We start from the raw sequence: 19,391 nt of genomic DNA, 5'->3' as shown, positions 1-19,391 counted from the left end.
GCAAGTTATATGTTCATTTGTGCCAGTGACTTTCTTTAAATACAAAGACTTCCTAATTTATATTATAGTCACGAACTATAGAATTCCTCCATTTGTGCTTTTCCATCAGTTACATTACAGTTCCATAAAGGTATGAGTGATCTCCCCCTTTCTAATAATATTTTAAAGGATTATCTGTATCTAGTTGTTTCCCTCCTTCAATTCTATTATTTGTAGGAGAAAAAACTATTGTTTCTACTTCCTCTCTTTCTACATTTTCCAGCTTGAAGATGATGAAGAAGAAGATATTTTATTGATTAGCCATGAAACTATGTCAAAATACAAAATACAAGCTATGTCAAAATACAAAAATAAGACCATATAAAAAAGAATAAAAGAACAAATTAAAAGAAAATAGAAATAGTATTTCTGTATCACTCCTCCAATGTATTCCAGTCAGATCTACATATACAATTCTCATTTGTTCTGTTTTATTCAAGTAAAAGGCAATACAATATGTCATTTGGATTCTATTCACATGTAAAATCTATTGTGCTAATGGGTGAATACCAACTGGCTGTTGTCTAATGTATGGATCAAGACTGATTTCTTTTTACTATACAGTTTGCATTCAAAAAATATGCAATATGTGCTATGTCCCCTATCTAATGCAAATATGTTCAGGTTAAGAAATTTCGTTAAACATTCTATATTGAACCATTGCATGAACTTGATTCTTTTAATTTAATTCTTGAATTTATTCCCAAGCACGTTCCATCCTTTTATCTATATAACTTTTCAATCACTGCCTTTTGTTTCATGTTTTACATCAAATAGTACAATTCTTATGAAATAGGAATTATTTCATATTTAAGTGCATGCTAATTTCTTTTAATGTTTTAAAAGGTTAACAAGCATGTATTTCTTCCAGATGTTTCCACTTTCACATTATTTTTGATCATGAGAAAATACTTAATGATCAAAAGTTGAAATTTCATTTAACAGTTTTATTTGAACTGTGGTAGTTTCATAGTATCCATTGTCGATCAATTTCAGCAGAATACCTTATATGGGCTTGGAAGTCTATTTTTTGGCCGACAAAAAAAGACAATGACACTTTTCTTCTTGTGATATAAACTTGCTCCTTTAATAAGTATAGTTCACGGTTTTTCCTGATAGTTTTATTTATTTATTTATAACATTTTTATTACTGCCCAACTCAAACATTGTGATTAGGTAACATACACAGCTGTTAGATAAAAATACAAAAGAAAAAAAGTAAATGGTAAAGGTTTCCCTGTCAGCCATGTCCGATTCTAGGGCACAGTGCTCATCTTTGTTTCTTGTCTGAAGACAATTTCTATGATCATGTGGCCAGCATGGCTATATGCCAGAAGTGCATGGAACACATCACTAAAATAACATATAACAATTAAAAGGAGATTGAAATAAAACTGTGTTGTATCCCGCTTGATAGGAGCACTGGGTTAAGATCCTAGTCTTAAATGTCTTTCTAAAATTCTGCAGGGTTGGGGGGCTTACTTTAGGTAAACAAATGTGCCACTCTCACTGACATTAAAGGAAAAATTTTGAAAAACTGAAGGAAACAAGAAACTCCATGGAAATAACTTGGAAATAAGTCTGGATGAAGACGATCACTACAGATACCTGGCATCCTTCAAGATTCTTCATCATCAAGTACACTGAAGTAAAGAAGAAGACTAGAAAGTGAATACATCATGAAAGTGAAGATCTTGCAGACCAAACTCAGTGGAAGAAATTCCATCAAGGCAATTATTACCTAGGCATTCCCAGTCATTATAGATAACATAGGTGGAATAGTAGATTGGACTCAAGCAGAACTAAAAGACCTTGATAAGAAGGAGCTAAAGTGCTCTCGGACTATAGAATTCATATAGACAAGTATCTGCTGCACAACCCCTGAACTTAACAGTTAAGACAAAAGTCTGGATAATAGACATTGCAATATCTAGAAACAAGACAGTCAAACAAACAAACAACCTGGAGAACATCACAAAACCTGCAAATAGAAGTAGATCAACTGTGACAAAAGTAAGCAAATTACAAAACCAATTGTATTGGGTGCCTTGAGAACAATTCCGAAACATCTGGAGCATCAACTGAACAGCATCAGCACTGATAAATTTACCACCAGTTGCAATTGCAAAAGGCAGGTTTATGTTGAAAAGCTTACATCCTATGATGATATTTTTAATATTATTAAACATCTGCCTATCCCAGATCCGTAAAAAGTCTAAACAAGTGAACAGTATGTGAAATTCAGTCTAAAAGTCCTGCTGTGCAACCAACAATAATAAAATCTAGAAGATGTCTGTGTTGCTTTGTTTTCTTCTTTTAGTCAAGGTATTTCAGTCCAGAGAAGTAACAAACTAAGAAATGGTGGAGAGATTCTTTCATACTTCAAGTTCTAAACAGAAAGGCTTTCAGTACAGGCTTTTCCCAGGTCTTTAGTCTGAATGTTCCACTTGAGGCTCATTCAGATTATCATAGTTTAAGGCAAAATGTGATCATTTTACTTATTTTTCTAGACATCCTTTCAAATTTTTCCAGTTAGGTCTGATTCATACTCCCATATTTTATCCTTATGGGATTTTGGATTTTTTGCCCTGAGGGTTATTGCTCTTGATATATTTCAGGAGGATGGGGAATTTTTTCATGGAAATTTAGGTTCAAGAAACTGAAGTGAAACTCTCAGAATAGGAATCCCTCACAGAGATATGTCATTTAGATTGAATCCAAGGTGTAATTTTCCTCTGGGCTTTTGTTTTTAGAACTTTTTACTGTATGTTCTACCTCCCCCTCCCCCAAACAACAGCTTTGATAAGGTGATTATGAAAAGAGTTCCTGGTCTGAAAACAATTTGGGGGAATGGGAGCATATTAATATGTACAGAAGATTATGCATAATTGAAGCTTATTTCAATTATGCATATTTAGCTTAATTAAAATAGGGGTATATAATGCCTAATATCATTGACCTAAAACTTATATCATTAAAGATTCCCTTGGTGCTGCCAGAAATTCATTTATCTGCAATACTTGAAAAGGTTTTGTCATGTATTGTTTCCAGGTTATTAAATGTACTCCCTATGGAATACAAACTAAGAAAATAGTTTAAAAAGCATCTTTGTCAAATGTTTAACTGTTAATTAAAACTGTTAATTGTTCACTATAAGATGGAAGGCAAATAAATTCAATAAAGAAATAAATAATGTTAATGATATTAATTTTGATTTTTACATATTCACTTTATTCTTATTTTATATATGTTTAAATTAATGTGAAAGGCCTTGTGTGGTTGTAGAAGAAAAAGAAAGTAATTTAACAAATGCATTAAAGATTTCCTTTTAAAAGTTATTCAGCAAAACTATATATTTTTATACTACCTTTTGGATAAAGACTGAAATCCTAATGACTTTGTTTTCATCTATTTAGACCAGTGATTCCCAACCGGTTTTTGGCCATGCCCTACCTAAGCATCTCTAAAATCCTGATGCCCCCCACCCTTCGGTGACATAGAATTCTTACTATTCAAAAAGTGAACCCCCAATCACACGGAGGAAGTCTAAAAGGCCATTAACTTGGTTTAAACAAGGTTCCAAATTGCCCCCATTAAAAATAAAATTGCTAATTGGGAACCACTGATTTAGACTAAAACTTGTCTTGATTTTAGTCTTCTTTTCTACTTCCAGTACTTGATTTTATCCATGTAGCCTTCTTTAGTAATGACTTTGACTTGCCACATTTCTTACTTCTCATATTTTGTGGGTTTGCTGCACCCATTTATTGTGAGATAAATGTTTGGATTTTGTTGGCAGGTTGCTCTTGGCTCCTCAATAATTAGTAGATTTGCTAGCAAGGAACAATATTTCTGTTTTAAAGCCTTCTTTTATAAAGCAGGTTTCAAATTACAGTTAATGAAAAGTGTTCCTCTCACATGAAATTGAATGCTTTTTTTGTGTATTTTCTTAAATACTCATGTACTCATTGTGTTTGCTAATTGGCAACTTGCCTTCTTTGGAGTATTGTAACTGGCTAAATGAGAAGAATTCCTTGTGAGCACCGTATCCTGGAAGAGATTAGGTAAGAGAGAGGGGAAATCCCCCAAAGATGAATAAGTTCATTTACATTTTATGTAAGAATATGGTTCTTAGTTCACCATACAATGTTCCCTTAATTTCAACTGTTCTTCCTAAACCTATTGAGAATGTCAAAATGTTTTAAGTCATTTTTTTAAAGTGCTGCTTTTCAGTTTCCAGGTTAGTTTGTTTGATATGCTAAATTAAATCTTGTATTAAAAACATACATAAACACTCCAAAACTCAACAAGAAATGACAGCAGTCACAAGATTAGTGTCAGCATTTACAATTTTTTAATCACAAATTGCAGAGCATCCCTCTTTCCCAATATAAATCTGGGTCCTGATATGGGGGGAGTAGGTTGATGTGAACAAGTATTCACTTTAAGCTATGATGAATTCTCTATAGGCAGATCCTAGAAAAATTGGAAAAGTAGAAGAAAATAATTGTCAGATAACAACATATACAAAGATTGTTTACATTTTCTTTGCAAAAGCAGTATGATTTCTGCTGGATTGTGTGTTTCATCCATTTATGTTGGCCGCTATAACTAATTGCAGAGCTTTGTGAATACTTATATGAAAATCAGTAATTCAAATAGTGGTTGTCAAATATCTGGCACAGTGGATATTAGTTCCAACTCTGGTGGCCTCTCATACAGCTTCGTTATGCCATAATCTGATTATGCCATAGGACATGGGTTGTGGAATATGTCACAGAGCCTAAAGGATGGTTGAATTGATGATTCAGGTGGTTTTGACTTTGGCTACCAATTATACAGTCCCAATTTCTGTCATAACCCCAGGACTATCTGTTCAGAGAGGAAATTCTACCTTCAGAACCCTTCAGCACAGGGGTGGGGTGGAGAGTGAGAGGGGGTGATCCAAAGCTACATATATGCTACATATTTTCTTGCCATGTATGTATGTAGTTATGGTATCTCTCTGACCGTTCGCAGACGGTGTTGGCAGGGGGGCAGAGATCGACCTCAAGGTGCCTCACTTGTGGGGTGCCTCAGGGGTCGGTTCTCTCGCCTCTCCTGTTCAACATCTACATGAAGCCGCTGGGTGAGGTTATCCGTGGTTTCGGGATGGATTACCATCTGTACGCTGATGATACTCAACTGTACATTTCCACCCCAAACCACCCCAATGAAGCCGTCGAGGTGATGGGCCGGTGTCTTGAAGCCGTGCGGGTCTGGATGGGGAGGAACAGGCTCCAGCTCAACCCCTCCAAGACAAAATGGCTATGGGTTCTGGCGTCCCGGTACAGTCAGCTTACGCCATCGCTGACTGTTGGGGGAGAAGTATTGACCCCCAGGGGAAGAGTGCGCAACTTAGGCGTTCTCCTGGACGATCGGCTGTCTTTAGAAGAACACCTGACGGTTGTCGCCAGGGGAGCATTTTATCAGGTTCGCCAGTTGCGCCCCTTCCTTGACTGGGACTCCTTGCACACGGTCACTCATGCCCTCGTTACTTCCAGCCTGGACTATTGCAATGCTCTCTACATGGGGCTCCCCTTGAAGAGCACCAGAAGGCTCCAGCTAGTCCAGAATGCGGCCGCACGGGTGATAGAGGGAGCACCGTGTTGCTCCCATATAACACCTATCCTGCGCAGCCTGCACTGGCTGCCGGTAGCCTTCCGGGTGCACTTCAAGGTGTTGGTTACCACCTTTAAAGTGCTCCATGGCTTAGGACCGGGTTATCTACGAGACCGCCTTCTGCCACCGATAGCCTCCCAACGACCTGTGCGCTCCCACAGAGCGGGCCTCCTCAGGGTGCCATCTACCAAACAATGTCGGTTGGCGGCCCCCAGTGGGAGGGCCTTCTCTGTGGCAGCACCGGCCCTATGGAACGAGCTGCCTCCGGGGTTACGACAATTCCCCGACCTCCGGGCCTTCAAACGTGAACTGAAGACTTTACTATTTCATCGTGCGGGATTAGCCTAAGAAATATTTTATTGTATTTTAAACGGGTTTTAAATCGGTCTTTGACCGTTTTAGTTGTTCTGGCCATTAAATATTTGGTTTTAATTTGTTTTTAAATATTGTTATTTATATTTGTATTTTAATATGGCTGTAAACCGCCCAGGCTGTAAACCGCCCAGGAGAAGGGCGGTATAGAAATTCAATTATAAAATAAAATAAATAAAAAATAAATGGTATAATTTAGCTACGTTTCCTGAATAAATAACATACGACTTATACATAGATCATAAATCTCTGAAAGATTAGTTAAACTTTCAAATATTTTTATTATCCTGTTATATTATATTATATATATCATATCATCATATTTTTATTTTGAGCTGCTAATAGTTTTGTAGTGTAGTGATTTAAGTTGGCTGTGAAATGTTGTCTTTGTAAACGATTGACAGAGCAACTTATAGTTGGGAAGTAATGTCACCCTCCCTTTTTTCTTTTCTTGATTTCTTTTTAAAAATAAGTATTGTTGAATTATCTGAAATATATATTCAATTGAACAGAAATTTCAACTTTTCAATATTACAATTCATTATAAATTTTTTGTGCTATGAAGCAGGCAGTGATCATGATGCTTTGAATAAAAGGGGCATTAGTCAAGGCTGTGGGGTTATGTAAGGATAGTTACATCGTTTCCTCTTTACTTTTTGTATTATGGAATTCACCAAACTTCAGAATAACTTCAGCTTAATTGTTTATCTTTCTGAATCCATTTAAATGAATAACGATTTTATTCAAAACTTCGCCCTAAGTCACAGTTGATTTATTTTATTGGCTTTTTAAAATTTACAGATATGTTATTCTACATTATTTTATATAATAATTATTATTATTTTTTATTTAATTTTGTCACAACAGTATACATAAACATTGTCATAGTAAAAAAAAGAAAAACATATCATGAAAATTTATATATATGTATATATATGTATGTATGTAAAGGATATGCATAGCTATATTAATTATATATAATAAAGAGAACAATAGGACAGGAACGGTAGGCACTTTTGTGCTCTTATGCACGCCCCTTATAGTCCTCTTAGGAATGGGGTGAGGTCAATAGTAAACAGTTTTTGGTTGAAAATTTTGGGATTTTTTGTAGAGACTATGGAGTCAGGTAATGAGTTCTAAGCATTAACAACTCTGTTGCAGAAGTCATATTTTCTGCAATCAAGTTTGAAGCGGTTGACATTAAGCTTGAATCTATTTTTTGCTCTTGTAATATTGCGATTGAAGCTGAAGTAATCATTTACAGGAAGGATATTGCAATAGATGATTTTGTGTGTTAAACACAGATCATGTCGAAGTCGACGTAGTTGTAAGTTTTCTAATCCCAGGATTTCAAGCCTGGTGGCATAAGGTATTTTGTTGTTTTTGGAGGAGTGAAAAACTCTTCTAGTAAAATATTTCTGGATGCGTTCTATTGTATTTATGTCAGAGATATGGTGTGGGTTCCAGACTGATGAGCAGTATTCAAGAATAGGTCTGGCAAATGTTTTGTATGCTCTAGTTAGTTAATTAGATAACTCACAGAATCAAAATATTATATATATATGAAGAACAAATGCAGAAATTGGGTATGTCTAGTTTAATGAAAAGTGGATTAGGGGTGACATGATATCAGTCTTCCAGTATTTGAGGGGCTGCCACAAGGAAGAGGAGGGGTGTCAACCTATTCTTCAAAGCAGCTGAAGGCAGAAGCAATGGATGAAAGTAATCAATGAGAGAACCAACCTAGGACTAAGGAGAAGTTTCCTGACAGAACAATTAATCAGTGGAACAATATGCCTTCAGAAGTTGTCAGTATTCCATCACTGGAGGTTTTTAAGAAGAAATTGGACAGCAATTTGTCTGAAAGATTATAGGGTTTCCTGCCTGAGCAGGGGTTCGACTAGAAGACCTCCAAGGTCCCTTCCAACTTTGTTGTTCTCTAACTCTATTACATCAGCCAAGGCACTTTAAATCCAGAATATGCAGACAGCTCTTAATGCTTTGAGGGAAATTATTTTCTAGGCAAATCAATGCTTTTGTTACTGTAAAAATCTAGAGGCCTTCATATATTTGGAATGATATCCGCCTTCTGTCCATTATGCTCTAATTTTAGGATATGGAGTGTAACCCACATAATTTAAGAAACTGGTAGATTAAATGATAAATTAATCCATTTTAACCAACCTTGTGAAAAATAGATATAAAGGTATAGGCTGGATTTTAAAAATGTTCTTAATGTTTTTGTAAAAATAAATCTTTGTTTTTTTGTTTTTTTTTAAGTGATGCTATCATACACAGCAACTGGTACTTATTTCTTAAAACTTGTTTTTATGTTCTAAAGAATCCTAGACAGTGCCTTGGTATATAATGATAAATGTAATTGTAAGAATATAGGTAGTCCTTGACTTAAGTATGATTGAGCTCAAAATTTCTGTCGTTAAGTGAGACATTTGTTAAGTGAGTTTTGCCCCATTTTACAACTTTTGTTGCCACAGTTGTTAAGTGAATCACTGCAGTTGATATATTAGTAACCCAGTTGTTAAGTGAAGGTGGCTTCTCCATTGACTTTACTTGTCAGAAGGTCCCAAAAAGGTCATGACCTTGGGAAACAGCAACAGTCATAAATATGAACCAGTTGCCAAAGATCTGAATTTTGATCTCATGATCATGGGGCTGCTGCAAAGTTCGTTACTGTGAAAATGGTCATAAGTCACACTTTTCAGTGTTGTAACTTTGAACGGTCACTAAACGACCTGTTGTAAGTCAAGAATGTAATGATAGAATCTATTCACGTGCTATACTCCTTTCCATTTCTCAGTATTGTACTTCTTTTGGGAGAAAAGGCAGTGGCCTCTTCATGTGCCAGTTTGAAAATATACAACTCTCTGACAGTGGCAAAAAACCCACGATTCTCTGATAGTTGTTTCTCAACTCTCTGATGTTGTTTCTCATCATTTTTATTTACTTTTCACTAATGGTTGTTTATTAGTAATAAAATGGACTCACTTATATATCTTGCTGATTTTAAGATTTGCCTGTCACACACTTACTATATACTGTACAATCTCATTTTGTTGTTTTACCATTCCAATTGGTTCTGTCTCTATTTGTTTATGCAGCTGTTAAGCTGGGGCCTTGAGTAGAGGTAGAAAATATACATATACATATACAGATATATATATATATATATGTTTTCTGAGGTTTTCGCGGGTGTTTGTATGTAGGTCTTTGGTTATTCGGGTTTTCTCCCGCGTAAAATTGGAAGTGTCTTGGCGACGTTCGACAAAGTCTCATTCGTCATCTTCAGGCTTCAGCTTCGTGCTTCTGGGAGCAAGAAGCTTGCTCCCAGAAGCAGCTGAAGCCTGAAGATGACGAATGAGACTTTACACACACACACACACACACACACACACACACACACACACACACACACACACACACACACACACACACACATACACACACACATATTCGTAGGTTTTCACGAGTATAGGTATGTAGGTCTTGGCGTATTCGGGTCTTCTCCCATGTAAGGTTGAAAGTATCTTGACAAACGTTTCAACAAGGTCTCACTTGTTATCTTCAGGCTGGTACTTGCGGCTTTGTGCTTGTGCGAGCAAAGCATGGTCGGAGTTGCCGTCTCTCTATAAATACTGGTGGGAGGTGTGGAATGTAGGCTTTGTTGCTGTAAATGGGTTGGTTGGCTGTGTGGCTGTATCTTGATCGGTAGGTGGGATGGGTGTTTGCAGATTAGTCAGCTGTTTCGTAGCATCCTGTGTGTATGTGGTCCTAGTTGTGTGCTCATTAGTCTTTAGTGTTGTAACGACCTGGGTAATGGGCTGTGTGGAAATGTCTTAAGTTCTGGGAATGTGACCTCCTGTAGTGGTAATGGGCTGTGTGGAAACGTCCTGAGTTCTGGAAATGTGATCTCCTGTAGTGGTAATGGGCTGTGTGGAAATGTCCTGAGTTCTGGAAATGTGACGTCCTGAGTCTTGTGCTGCAACATCCTGGGTGGTTGGTTGTGTTTTAACGTCCTGAGCTTTGGTGTTGTGGCTTCTTGGGTTCTGTGATGTAATGTCCTGAGCAGATAGCTGTGATGCAGCATCCCGGGTTTTCGTTTGGCTCCGAGTCTGAGGTCTTGTCATGTGCTTCTGGCGTGTGTCAGCCTGCCCTGTGGGGATTGGACGGGGGTTCAGCAGCCAGTGGTGCCAGTGTGGTCTGGCCTCTGGATGGTGGTTGTGTTTCGTCTGTGGGATGGGTTTGGTTTTGAATCTGGTGAGGATGATTGGTGGTGGCGTCGTGTGTTATCCTGGGTCCAGTGTCAATTTTCGTGACAAACAAGTCCCAGCCATACTCTACTCCTATTCTATTCTATTCTATTCTATTCTATTCTATTCTATTCTATTCTATTCTATTCTATTCTATTCTATTCTATTCTATTCGTTTAGAATATTAAACACAGGAAAAATTTGTCTTGTGCTATTTTTAGAAGTCCTAGTAACTATTCTAATTTTCTTAATTCAAATTGCTTATAGTTGGCTTCAACATTCTGGGTTTATTCACAAATGTCATTAAAATTATTTGTGTGCATTATTTTCGTATATATGGAATTATATTTTATTTAAAAAAATAAAGTACAAATAAAACCTCTGTAGTTACTCTTAGGGACGCGGTGGCTCAGGGGCTAGGACGTTGAGCTTGTTGATCGAAAGCTCAGGGGTTCGAATCCCTAGTGCTCCCGTGTAACGGGGTGAGCTCCTGTTACTTGTCCCAGCTTCTGCCAACCTAGCAGTTTCGAAAGCACGTAAAAGTGCAAGTAGAAAAAATAGGGACCACCTTTGATGGGAAGGTAACAGCGTTCCGTGCGCCTTTGGCATTGAATCATGCCGGCCACATGACCACGGAGACGTCTTCGGACAGCGCTGGCTCTTCGGCTTTGAAAGGAAGATGAGCACCACCCCTAGAGTCAGCAACCTTTACCTTTACATTTAATTACTCTTAGCATTTGTGCTAACTTTATGATTTTAAGTGCTTTTTTAAGGAAGCAAGAAGCAAGAAAATCTTAGGATACAAATTTGAAATATGTTCAGCAGTGAAATGTACTTACGTTTTCTACTGGTTTGCTAATTTGCACGCGCTGTACGTGCGCCATTGTCTGCGCACGCACCATCATCTGTACATGCGCAAATCCTGTGCCTGCAGAGATGATCAAAACTGGTACATGATGGTATCCCGGTTTGGGGGGCAGAGCCTCCCGCCGCCGGCGCTACTGGTTCTCTGAACTAACTGCCACCGGTGCTACCGTCTCCCATGAGCCAGATAGAGCTGGCAGCATTTCACCCCTGAATATGTTGCAAGTGCAGTTATCTTTTACCTGGTGTCATTTGGTCAATATTTTATGTCTTTGGATAGCTAAAACTTAGCTCATTATTAATTATTTTATTAAATTGCGCAGACTGCACTGGCTGCCTGTGGCCTTCCGGGTGCACTTTAAGGTGTTGGTTATGACCTTTAAAGCGCTCCATGGCTTAGGACCTGGGTACTTACGGGACCGCCTGCTGTTACCACACGCCTCCCACCGACCCGTACGCTCCCATAGAGAGGGACTTCTCAGGGTGCCGTCCGCCAAACAATGTCGGCTGGGGGGCCCCAAGGGAAGGGCCTTCTCTGTACACTCTGGAACGAGCTTCCCGGCCTACGCCAAATACCTGACCTTGGACATTTCGTCATGAACTCAAGACTCATCTTTTTATTCAGGCTGGCTTAAATTGGGTTTTTAAATGTTGAATTTATTAATTTTAAACGGGGTTTTTTAGTATGGTAAATTTTAATTGCTGGGCTAATTTAATAAGTTTTTTAAATCGTATTTTAAACCTGTATATTGTATTGTCGGTTTTTATTATGCCTGTACACCGCCCTGAGTCCTTCGGGAGAAGGGCGGTATAAAAATCAAATCAAATAAATAAATAAATAAATAAATTAATTAATTAATTAATTAAATTAAAATAAATTATTTTAATACCTTCATATTGTTAAAACAAATAAATAATTTTCATTCATTGTGTTTAAGTGCAGGAAAGCAATCAATACATAAAACTGAAGTAGATCATTATTCAAAATAATTTGAAAGCTAACAAAATGTATCCATTGTTTCAGGCAAAAACTCTTTCTGCGGAATGAAAATATTCCAGTTATCCTGAATACATATTTCAGTCAAAAGATCACTCTTAAAGAATCAACAGATATATCTACTGATATGGACAAGCCCCTCTTGCATGAGCCAATGCTTGCTAAAAGGAATGTATCTTTAGCCTGGGTATTTAATTTATCTGATATAAAAGACAATTGCTCTTTAACACATGCAAATCAGGTAAGGTTTATTTTATGATTTAATGCTTTATAATAAATTGATGAATAAATCTTTGAAAATAATGAACACAAGAATTTGTATATGTTCCCATTTGAGCAAATTTGAATGTTTGATAGGGAATAAGTTTCATATAATTTTTTACAAGCATTTTTCTCCTGCAGTCTCTAGTACAAGTGGTCTTCATTTAACAATCACTTGATCAGCAACTGTTCAAACTCAAGGGGCGAAGGCTGAAAGAATTGTACTTCTGACTGGTTCTCATAGCTCTGGCTATTCACTTGCCTGCAGTCATGGGATTGCCATTTGTGACTTTATGTATTTTATTTGTTTGTTAAGTTTTTATCTCATCTCTATTACTTTAGTAGTAACCCAAGGTGGCAAAAATACCTAGTACTCCTTCTTCCTCCTGCTTTCCTCACAACTACAATCCTGTGAGGTGGGTTTGGCACACAGTGACTGACCTACAATTACCCAGCTGGTTTTCATTCCTAAGGTGGGAGTAAATAGTCTCCACAGTTTCTAGGCGAGCACATTGCCAACTGTGAAAAACTTGTTTGAAACAAACTGAAATCTTTTAGGGGCAAAAATAACAATAAAAAACTTACAATAATGTAGCTGCATAAGTGTGCACACCTTCTTATAAGTAGCAATGCCTCTATGTTCATAATTAATCAGTCACATTCAAACTAATGTTAGATAGTAGTCAGTACATACCTGCTATCAATTAAAGTGACTTTGATCAAACCCATATAAAGTTCAGCTAATCTAGTAGGGTTTTTTTGGGGGGGGAGGGATGGGACATATACTGGTAGTCCTTGACTTACAACAGTTCTTTTAATGGCCATTCATTAAATTAAATGGACTGAAAATATTAATTTTTGACATTTTTCACACTGATGACCATTGCAGCATCTCCATGGTCACATGATCAAAATTCAGACACTTGGCAACCAGCAGGTATTTTTGAAGATTGCAATGTCCTGGGGTCATGTGAGCACCTTTTGCGACTTTCTGGCAAGCAAAGTCAATGGGGAAACCAGATTCACTTAACAACCAGGTTACTAACTTATCAACCGCAGTGATTCATTTAACAAATGTGGCAAGAAAGGTCATAAAATGGGGCAAAGTTTACTTAACAAATGTCTCACTTAACAACTGAAATTTGGGGTTCAGTTATTAGAAGTGGAGGACTACCTGTATTCATTAGCCTCTGACAGCAGAAGACAGGTCTACAAAGAGCTTACAGAGCATCAACTCGATCTCCTTGTTGGAAGATACCAGTCAGGAGAAGAGTATAAAAAATGTTCCAAGGCATTGGATGTACCGTGGCACACAATGAGGACAATCATTAACAAGTGGAGAAAATATAACAGTGACATTACCAAGAATTGGATGTCCCTCAAACTTGATTTAAAAAAAGAAGAAAACTGGCCTGAAAAACTGCCAAGAGGCTAGAGTAACTTTAGAGGAGCTGCAGGAATATCTGGCAAGTACTGTTTGTGTATTACATGTGACAACAATTTCCATATTCTTCATATGTCTAGCCTGTGGAGTAGAGTGGCAAGACAGAAACCTTTCCTTCTAAAAAAAAATTCCAAGTCTGGCTACAGTTTGCAAAAATCTACAGCAAATCCAACAAAAGCATGAGGGAAAATGTGTTATGGTCTTATGATACTAAGTTGAAATTTTTCACTACAATTCCAAAAGGTATGTTTGGCATAAAAATAATTGCACATCACCAAAGTACACTATACTTACAGTGAAACTTGGTGGTGGCAGCATTATTCTTTGGGGCTGTTTTTCTTCAGCTGGAACCAAGACTTAAATCAAGATAGTTCAGTTCCAAATAGCAATCAGTTTTGATGCAAAATCTTCAGGTGTCCACTAAAATGCTGAAGATGAATAGGAATTTCATCTTTCAGTAAGACAATGACCCAAATCATATCTCTAAATAAACAAAAGATTGGATTCCCCAGAAGAAGATCAACATTTTGGAGTGGCACAGCCAGAGCCTGGGCATGAATCCAATTGAAAATCTGGGGTGACCCAAAGAGGACTGTGCACAGCAGATACTCTTGCAGTCTGACAGATTTGGAGTACTTTTTCAAAGAAGAGTGGGCAAAAGATCCCCATGACAAGATGTGCTATGCTGATAGGCTCTTATCCCAAAAGACTAAATGCTGTCATAAAATGAAAAGGTGCTTCAACAAATATTAGTTTAAGGATGTGGACACATACAACCACATTGTTACAAGTTTTTATTGTTATTTCCCCCTAAAATATTTCAGTTTTTCAATTGAATTATGCAGTTTATATGTTATATTAAAGATGGCAAAAATATGAAGTGATTTATCTTGATCTTATTTTTTTACATCTCAAAAACCTGGGATTTTGATAGGGGTATGTAGAGTTTTTATATTCAGTGTAAGTTGCAATAAAAAATGCATGCGATCTACAGAAAGTTTTCTTTTGTTACTCTCCTCCAAAATTTTAATGTGTTATTTTGTGATATATTTTAAAGAAATCTTACCATGTATTTTGTTTATTACCGGTAATCAGTTTGGAGAATTTAAATATAAATACAAATGCATTTAGAAAGATGCAAGGTAAATTGAGAAGCTTTAAGCATATAATTTGCAATATTGAGCATGTGTTTATAAAGCTCTGTTTTCCCAAAGTATAGTTTCTTTACCAGGAATTAGCACTTCCTCCTGATTCAAATAAATATTTATTGATCTCTTCATTTGAAGGAATTCCCTGCTTTCTCAAACAGTTCACATTTTAAAAACGTAAATAATTTTTACAAAGTGGTTTAGAGCTGTGTTTAGAATCTTATTTTTTTCTCTTGCAGACTTTTTTCTCTTTCCTCTAGATAGAAAATGTTTTGGGATAATAAATAGCCAGAATAATTTACTAACAGAAGATAATTAGTCTAAAGTAGTACTGGCAGATCTATTGACTTTGTGTGGCTCAAAGAGGCCTGGATAACAAACCTTCTTAAAACCCTGCCTATGTGGGAGGACTTAGAAAGCAAACCATCATATCACTGAAAGAATCTCTTGATTTCTGAAGAAGGACATAGAAGCTGGTGATTCCATGCCTTTTCCTCCATAAAGACACTTTATGTAGAAGGGATAGGGAGTTATCTTCTCCAATTTTTCCTGAATGGAGTGGCATTTTTCTGTATAGAAGCAGGTGGGAAACAAAGGTTTGACTTCTTCTTTTAAAAGGAAAAAGACTGTCTTTTGTGCCTACAAAATGGCCAGCACCTATACTACTGTTGTCCTGTCCCTTTAAGTCCTGTCCCTAGCCTGCACAGCAATTGTTGGTTATAAAAGCAGAGCAGAGAGGTAGTTAGGGGTACTGGTATTTGTGAGTGTTTGTAAAGTAGCCTGAAGAAGCCAAAAGCACAGATAGAGATACTGTTCTCTAGCAGTAGAACTCATATAAGGAGTAATAATTGAAGGAGTAGTAGGAGTAGATGTAGTAGAAGTGGGAAAATACAGAGTAGTGAGCAGTGTACTAGCTTTTGAGTCCTTGTGTATGTGTTGCTGAGGGATCTGTGTGGTTGGGCTGGCTCTTGTAGGTTTTGAAGACATGGGTATATATGTAAAAGTACCCATGGCACAGAGGGAAGGGAATCTAAATGGAGGAAATATTAAGGAAGATGGAATTTGGCTGAAGGCCCACTCTTGAGTTGGATTTTACTCTGCTTTAAATAATCTTGCAATTTTAATAAATCATTATCTTAATCATCTTCCATTAGTTATATATTTCTCTTATGATAAGCTTGAACCAAGTGCTTTGGCCTTCATTAGTCTTCCTCTTAAACCTTCCTGTTAAAGTTTTTTTCCAATAGAATAATCTTCTATTATCTGTTTAATGATTGTTCTTTGATGCTTTCACTTTGCTTAGAACACAGTTTATAAATATATGGAGGTATTTCATAAATGTTTTTAGGCCTAAATGTGCTTTTACACTGAAGCTAAATTCTCTATTTTTAGATATGGATATAGCCTAATTTTTGTTCAGTGTTATCCAAAACATATTGATTTGGTATAAAGATGATTTCCAACTAGTTCTGGAATACATTCTGAAAAACACAGTTAAAGGCAGCAAGATGGAAGCATTGCATGTCTTTCACTTCTGAATAAATGAGTATGACCCCAGTTTTATAGCCCTGCGTTTTGAGGCTATTGCTGACATATTCATCCCTAATGGTGGAAACTGTTTCACCAATTTTGGTAAACCAGGAAAAACAAACCTGGATAGTTTGGCCTTTAAACTTCTAAAAGAATGTGATAATTAATTTCCGAATAATTCGTGTATTAATTTGAGGATTTTTAAAATAGATTTTATGTTCCAATATGAAGACTTCTAAAAATACAGAGAATTGTTTCAATATTTAATCTAAGGTATCGGTTATTTCCTTGAATGATTCTCTTCTTGATGTTGTGGAGATGCAAGGGACAACTGAAAGCACTGCAATCCAAGTCCAAGTAGTTATTCAGAGAGTCTATTATTTGGTTATTGAAGATGGTTTCAGATGTCATCGTCAGGGAAGTAATCCTCCTCAGAACATGGCACCATTTTTAAAATCAGACCTTCAGAATTTAAGGTAAGTAAAAAAAATGTAGATTTGTAATACTGAAGAAAACGTAAAAGGAAGTTGAAAAAGAAGCTATCATAAATTTGTTTTCAAGCAGAATAAAAAATCTTGGTTTTTACTGAAGTTATGCAAAAATACTATAGAATCTTTCTTTGAAACAAGCGTTAAAGTTGGTTTAAATCCTTTGGTTTGCTCAAAACACAATGAAACATTCTGCTGCTTCAAATATTTCTTATTTGAAGTACTGTCCATTCCAGGAATCTTTTCTGAGTTTGGAAGGCCACATCGTCTGCTCATTCAGATCCATTAATATTGTGAAATATACAATTAGACATGGAATCAAGACTTAGCTTAGTATATTCATTAAACCTACTTTCTTTACAAAATGAAAATAGCTTCCAGGTGTTTAAATGAATCTATGTGAAAATCCCAGATACTGATGTTGGAATAGTCTACACACAATGTGTAAGGTTATAAAATTATGTTTTAGTGAAAAGATTGTAGTAATAAAGCATAAATGGTGTTGCTGACCTAATCATTGTTTAAAAGCTGAGATTTGTTAAGGCTGAATGTATTATCACCAGGTTTACTGTTCAGAAATTGCTGCTGATGTTATTCCTAACTGATATTCTGGCATTATTACCTTATTGTCTTATTTTTTCCTTCATACTCTTTTTGTGTATGTGAAGATGCTAATTTTTCAGTAAAGGAACTTAGATACTGAGAGAACAAACTCTAAATCTTTTCTGTGGCTCACTATTTACAAAAGCAATGTGATGCGTAATTCCAAGGTTTCACAATATTAGCAATCTCTTTTCTTGCTCTTATCTCTTTTTGCTGTCAGATAGCAATGGATTTAATTCCTGCTTACCAAAAAGGGTATTCACATTATACATTTAAAAATATATAATTATTCAGTTCTCTATGAAGTAGTCAGATGTTTTATGGTAATGTTGATAAAGCAATATTAGAAATTACATCAATTTTGACTGCATAGTTTTATTGATAACATAATAACAGAGTTGGAAGGGACCTTGGAGGTCTTCTAGTCCAGCCCTCTGCTGAAGCAGGAGACCTATACCATTTCAGACAAATGTTTTGTCCAATAGTTTCTTAAAAACCTCCAGCATTTGAGTACTCACAATTAATCACTGATTAATTATTTTGTCAGGAAATTTCTCCTTAATTTTAGGTTGGTTCTCTCCTTGAGTTTTTCATTTAGGCATTTAATCATCTCTTGTATTAAGTGGTTTGTTTATGTTTTCTTTATTGTGAATCAAGCTTCTGTGGTTTGCAAATCATAGTTTATGGCTTTGGATTATATGTGAGCTAGACCACCACTGTTTGTTCTATAAACCATATGTAAAACCCTCAGTTACTTAATGCAGTGTGTGGATCTTTGTCCACATGAATGTTGCATGAATGGATAGGTTGCTGTTACTAAAATACACATAAAAATGTCTCCAGTCTATTCCTATAAAAATTCTTATCAGACAAATTAACAGGAACATGTGGGTTGACTTTTATTTTCTGCAGCAAAAAACAAAAACAAAAAAACACCCCAGTTTTCTACTGCTAAAAATAAAGGTTGGCTATCACATCCAACTATATAGATCCTATATAGCCGTGATGGTGAACCTATGGCATGCATGCCAGAGGTGGCATGCAGAGCCCTCTCTGTGGGCACGCATGCCATTGCCAGCTAGTCTCTGCCCGGTTCCAGCACTTGCATGCACACCGGCCAGCTGGTTTCTTCTGGGTTCTGGTGATCCAGTGCGCACGCACGCTCCAGTTTCGGCACTCAGTGCCAAAAAGGTTAACCATCGCTGCTATATAGATCCTCATTTTTGCCTTAAAAGTATTCACAGGAACCCAATATTTCTTTATAAGCAGCTTTATTAAAAGACTAGGTTGAATCCACCCTGGTTTACCTTGGTGTATATATTTTGAATAATTTAGTTATTAGCAATAATAACCTGCAGCCTGATTTAAATCCCACATTATATGTTTTTGATGATTTGTGCCTATTAGTGGCAAGCAACCTAGTTCAAAATATTTAACAATTTATACGCGATCTGGAAAGTATAGGTAATGAGGAATATATATATTTTAATTTGACTTACCGAAAATCAACAATTTTAGAAGGAATGATTAATAAGCCTTCTGGCATTTTCATTTATGCAATTCTAAATGGGCTATCTGATTCAATCTAAATTATTCATAAACTCCTTTATAATTTTTAACTTCTATGTTAAAAGTTTATATGTCAACTTACATTATCTTACATTTATCTGAAGTCAAACATCATTAAATTTATTGACAGATCTCCATCTGAGTAAA

General features: G+C 36.4%; 1 protein-coding gene across 4 annotated transcripts in view; it reads left to right on the top strand.

Moving 5' to 3' along the window:
• Positions 1-19,391, top strand: part of SPIDR (scaffold protein involved in DNA repair) — a 192,556-nt gene that overhangs the window by 103,177 nt on the left and 69,988 nt on the right. For all 4 annotated transcript variants that reach the window (XM_058177653.1, XM_058177652.1, XM_058177655.1 and 1 more), the window contains 2 exons: positions 12,229-12,442; positions 16,858-17,060. In XM_058177653.1, coding sequence (XP_058033636.1) covers positions 12,229-12,442; positions 16,858-17,060 — 417 coding nt within the window. The remainder of the gene's footprint in view (positions 1-12,228; positions 12,443-16,857; positions 17,061-19,391) is intronic.

Source organism: Ahaetulla prasina, chromosome 3, assembly GCF_028640845.1.
Source record: "Ahaetulla prasina isolate Xishuangbanna chromosome 3, ASM2864084v1, whole genome shotgun sequence".
Taxonomy (NCBI): domain Eukaryota; kingdom Metazoa; phylum Chordata; class Lepidosauria; order Squamata; family Colubridae; genus Ahaetulla; species Ahaetulla prasina.
Note: the sequence above shows the minus strand (reverse complement) of the source record. Positions and strands in the feature narration are given on the sequence as shown.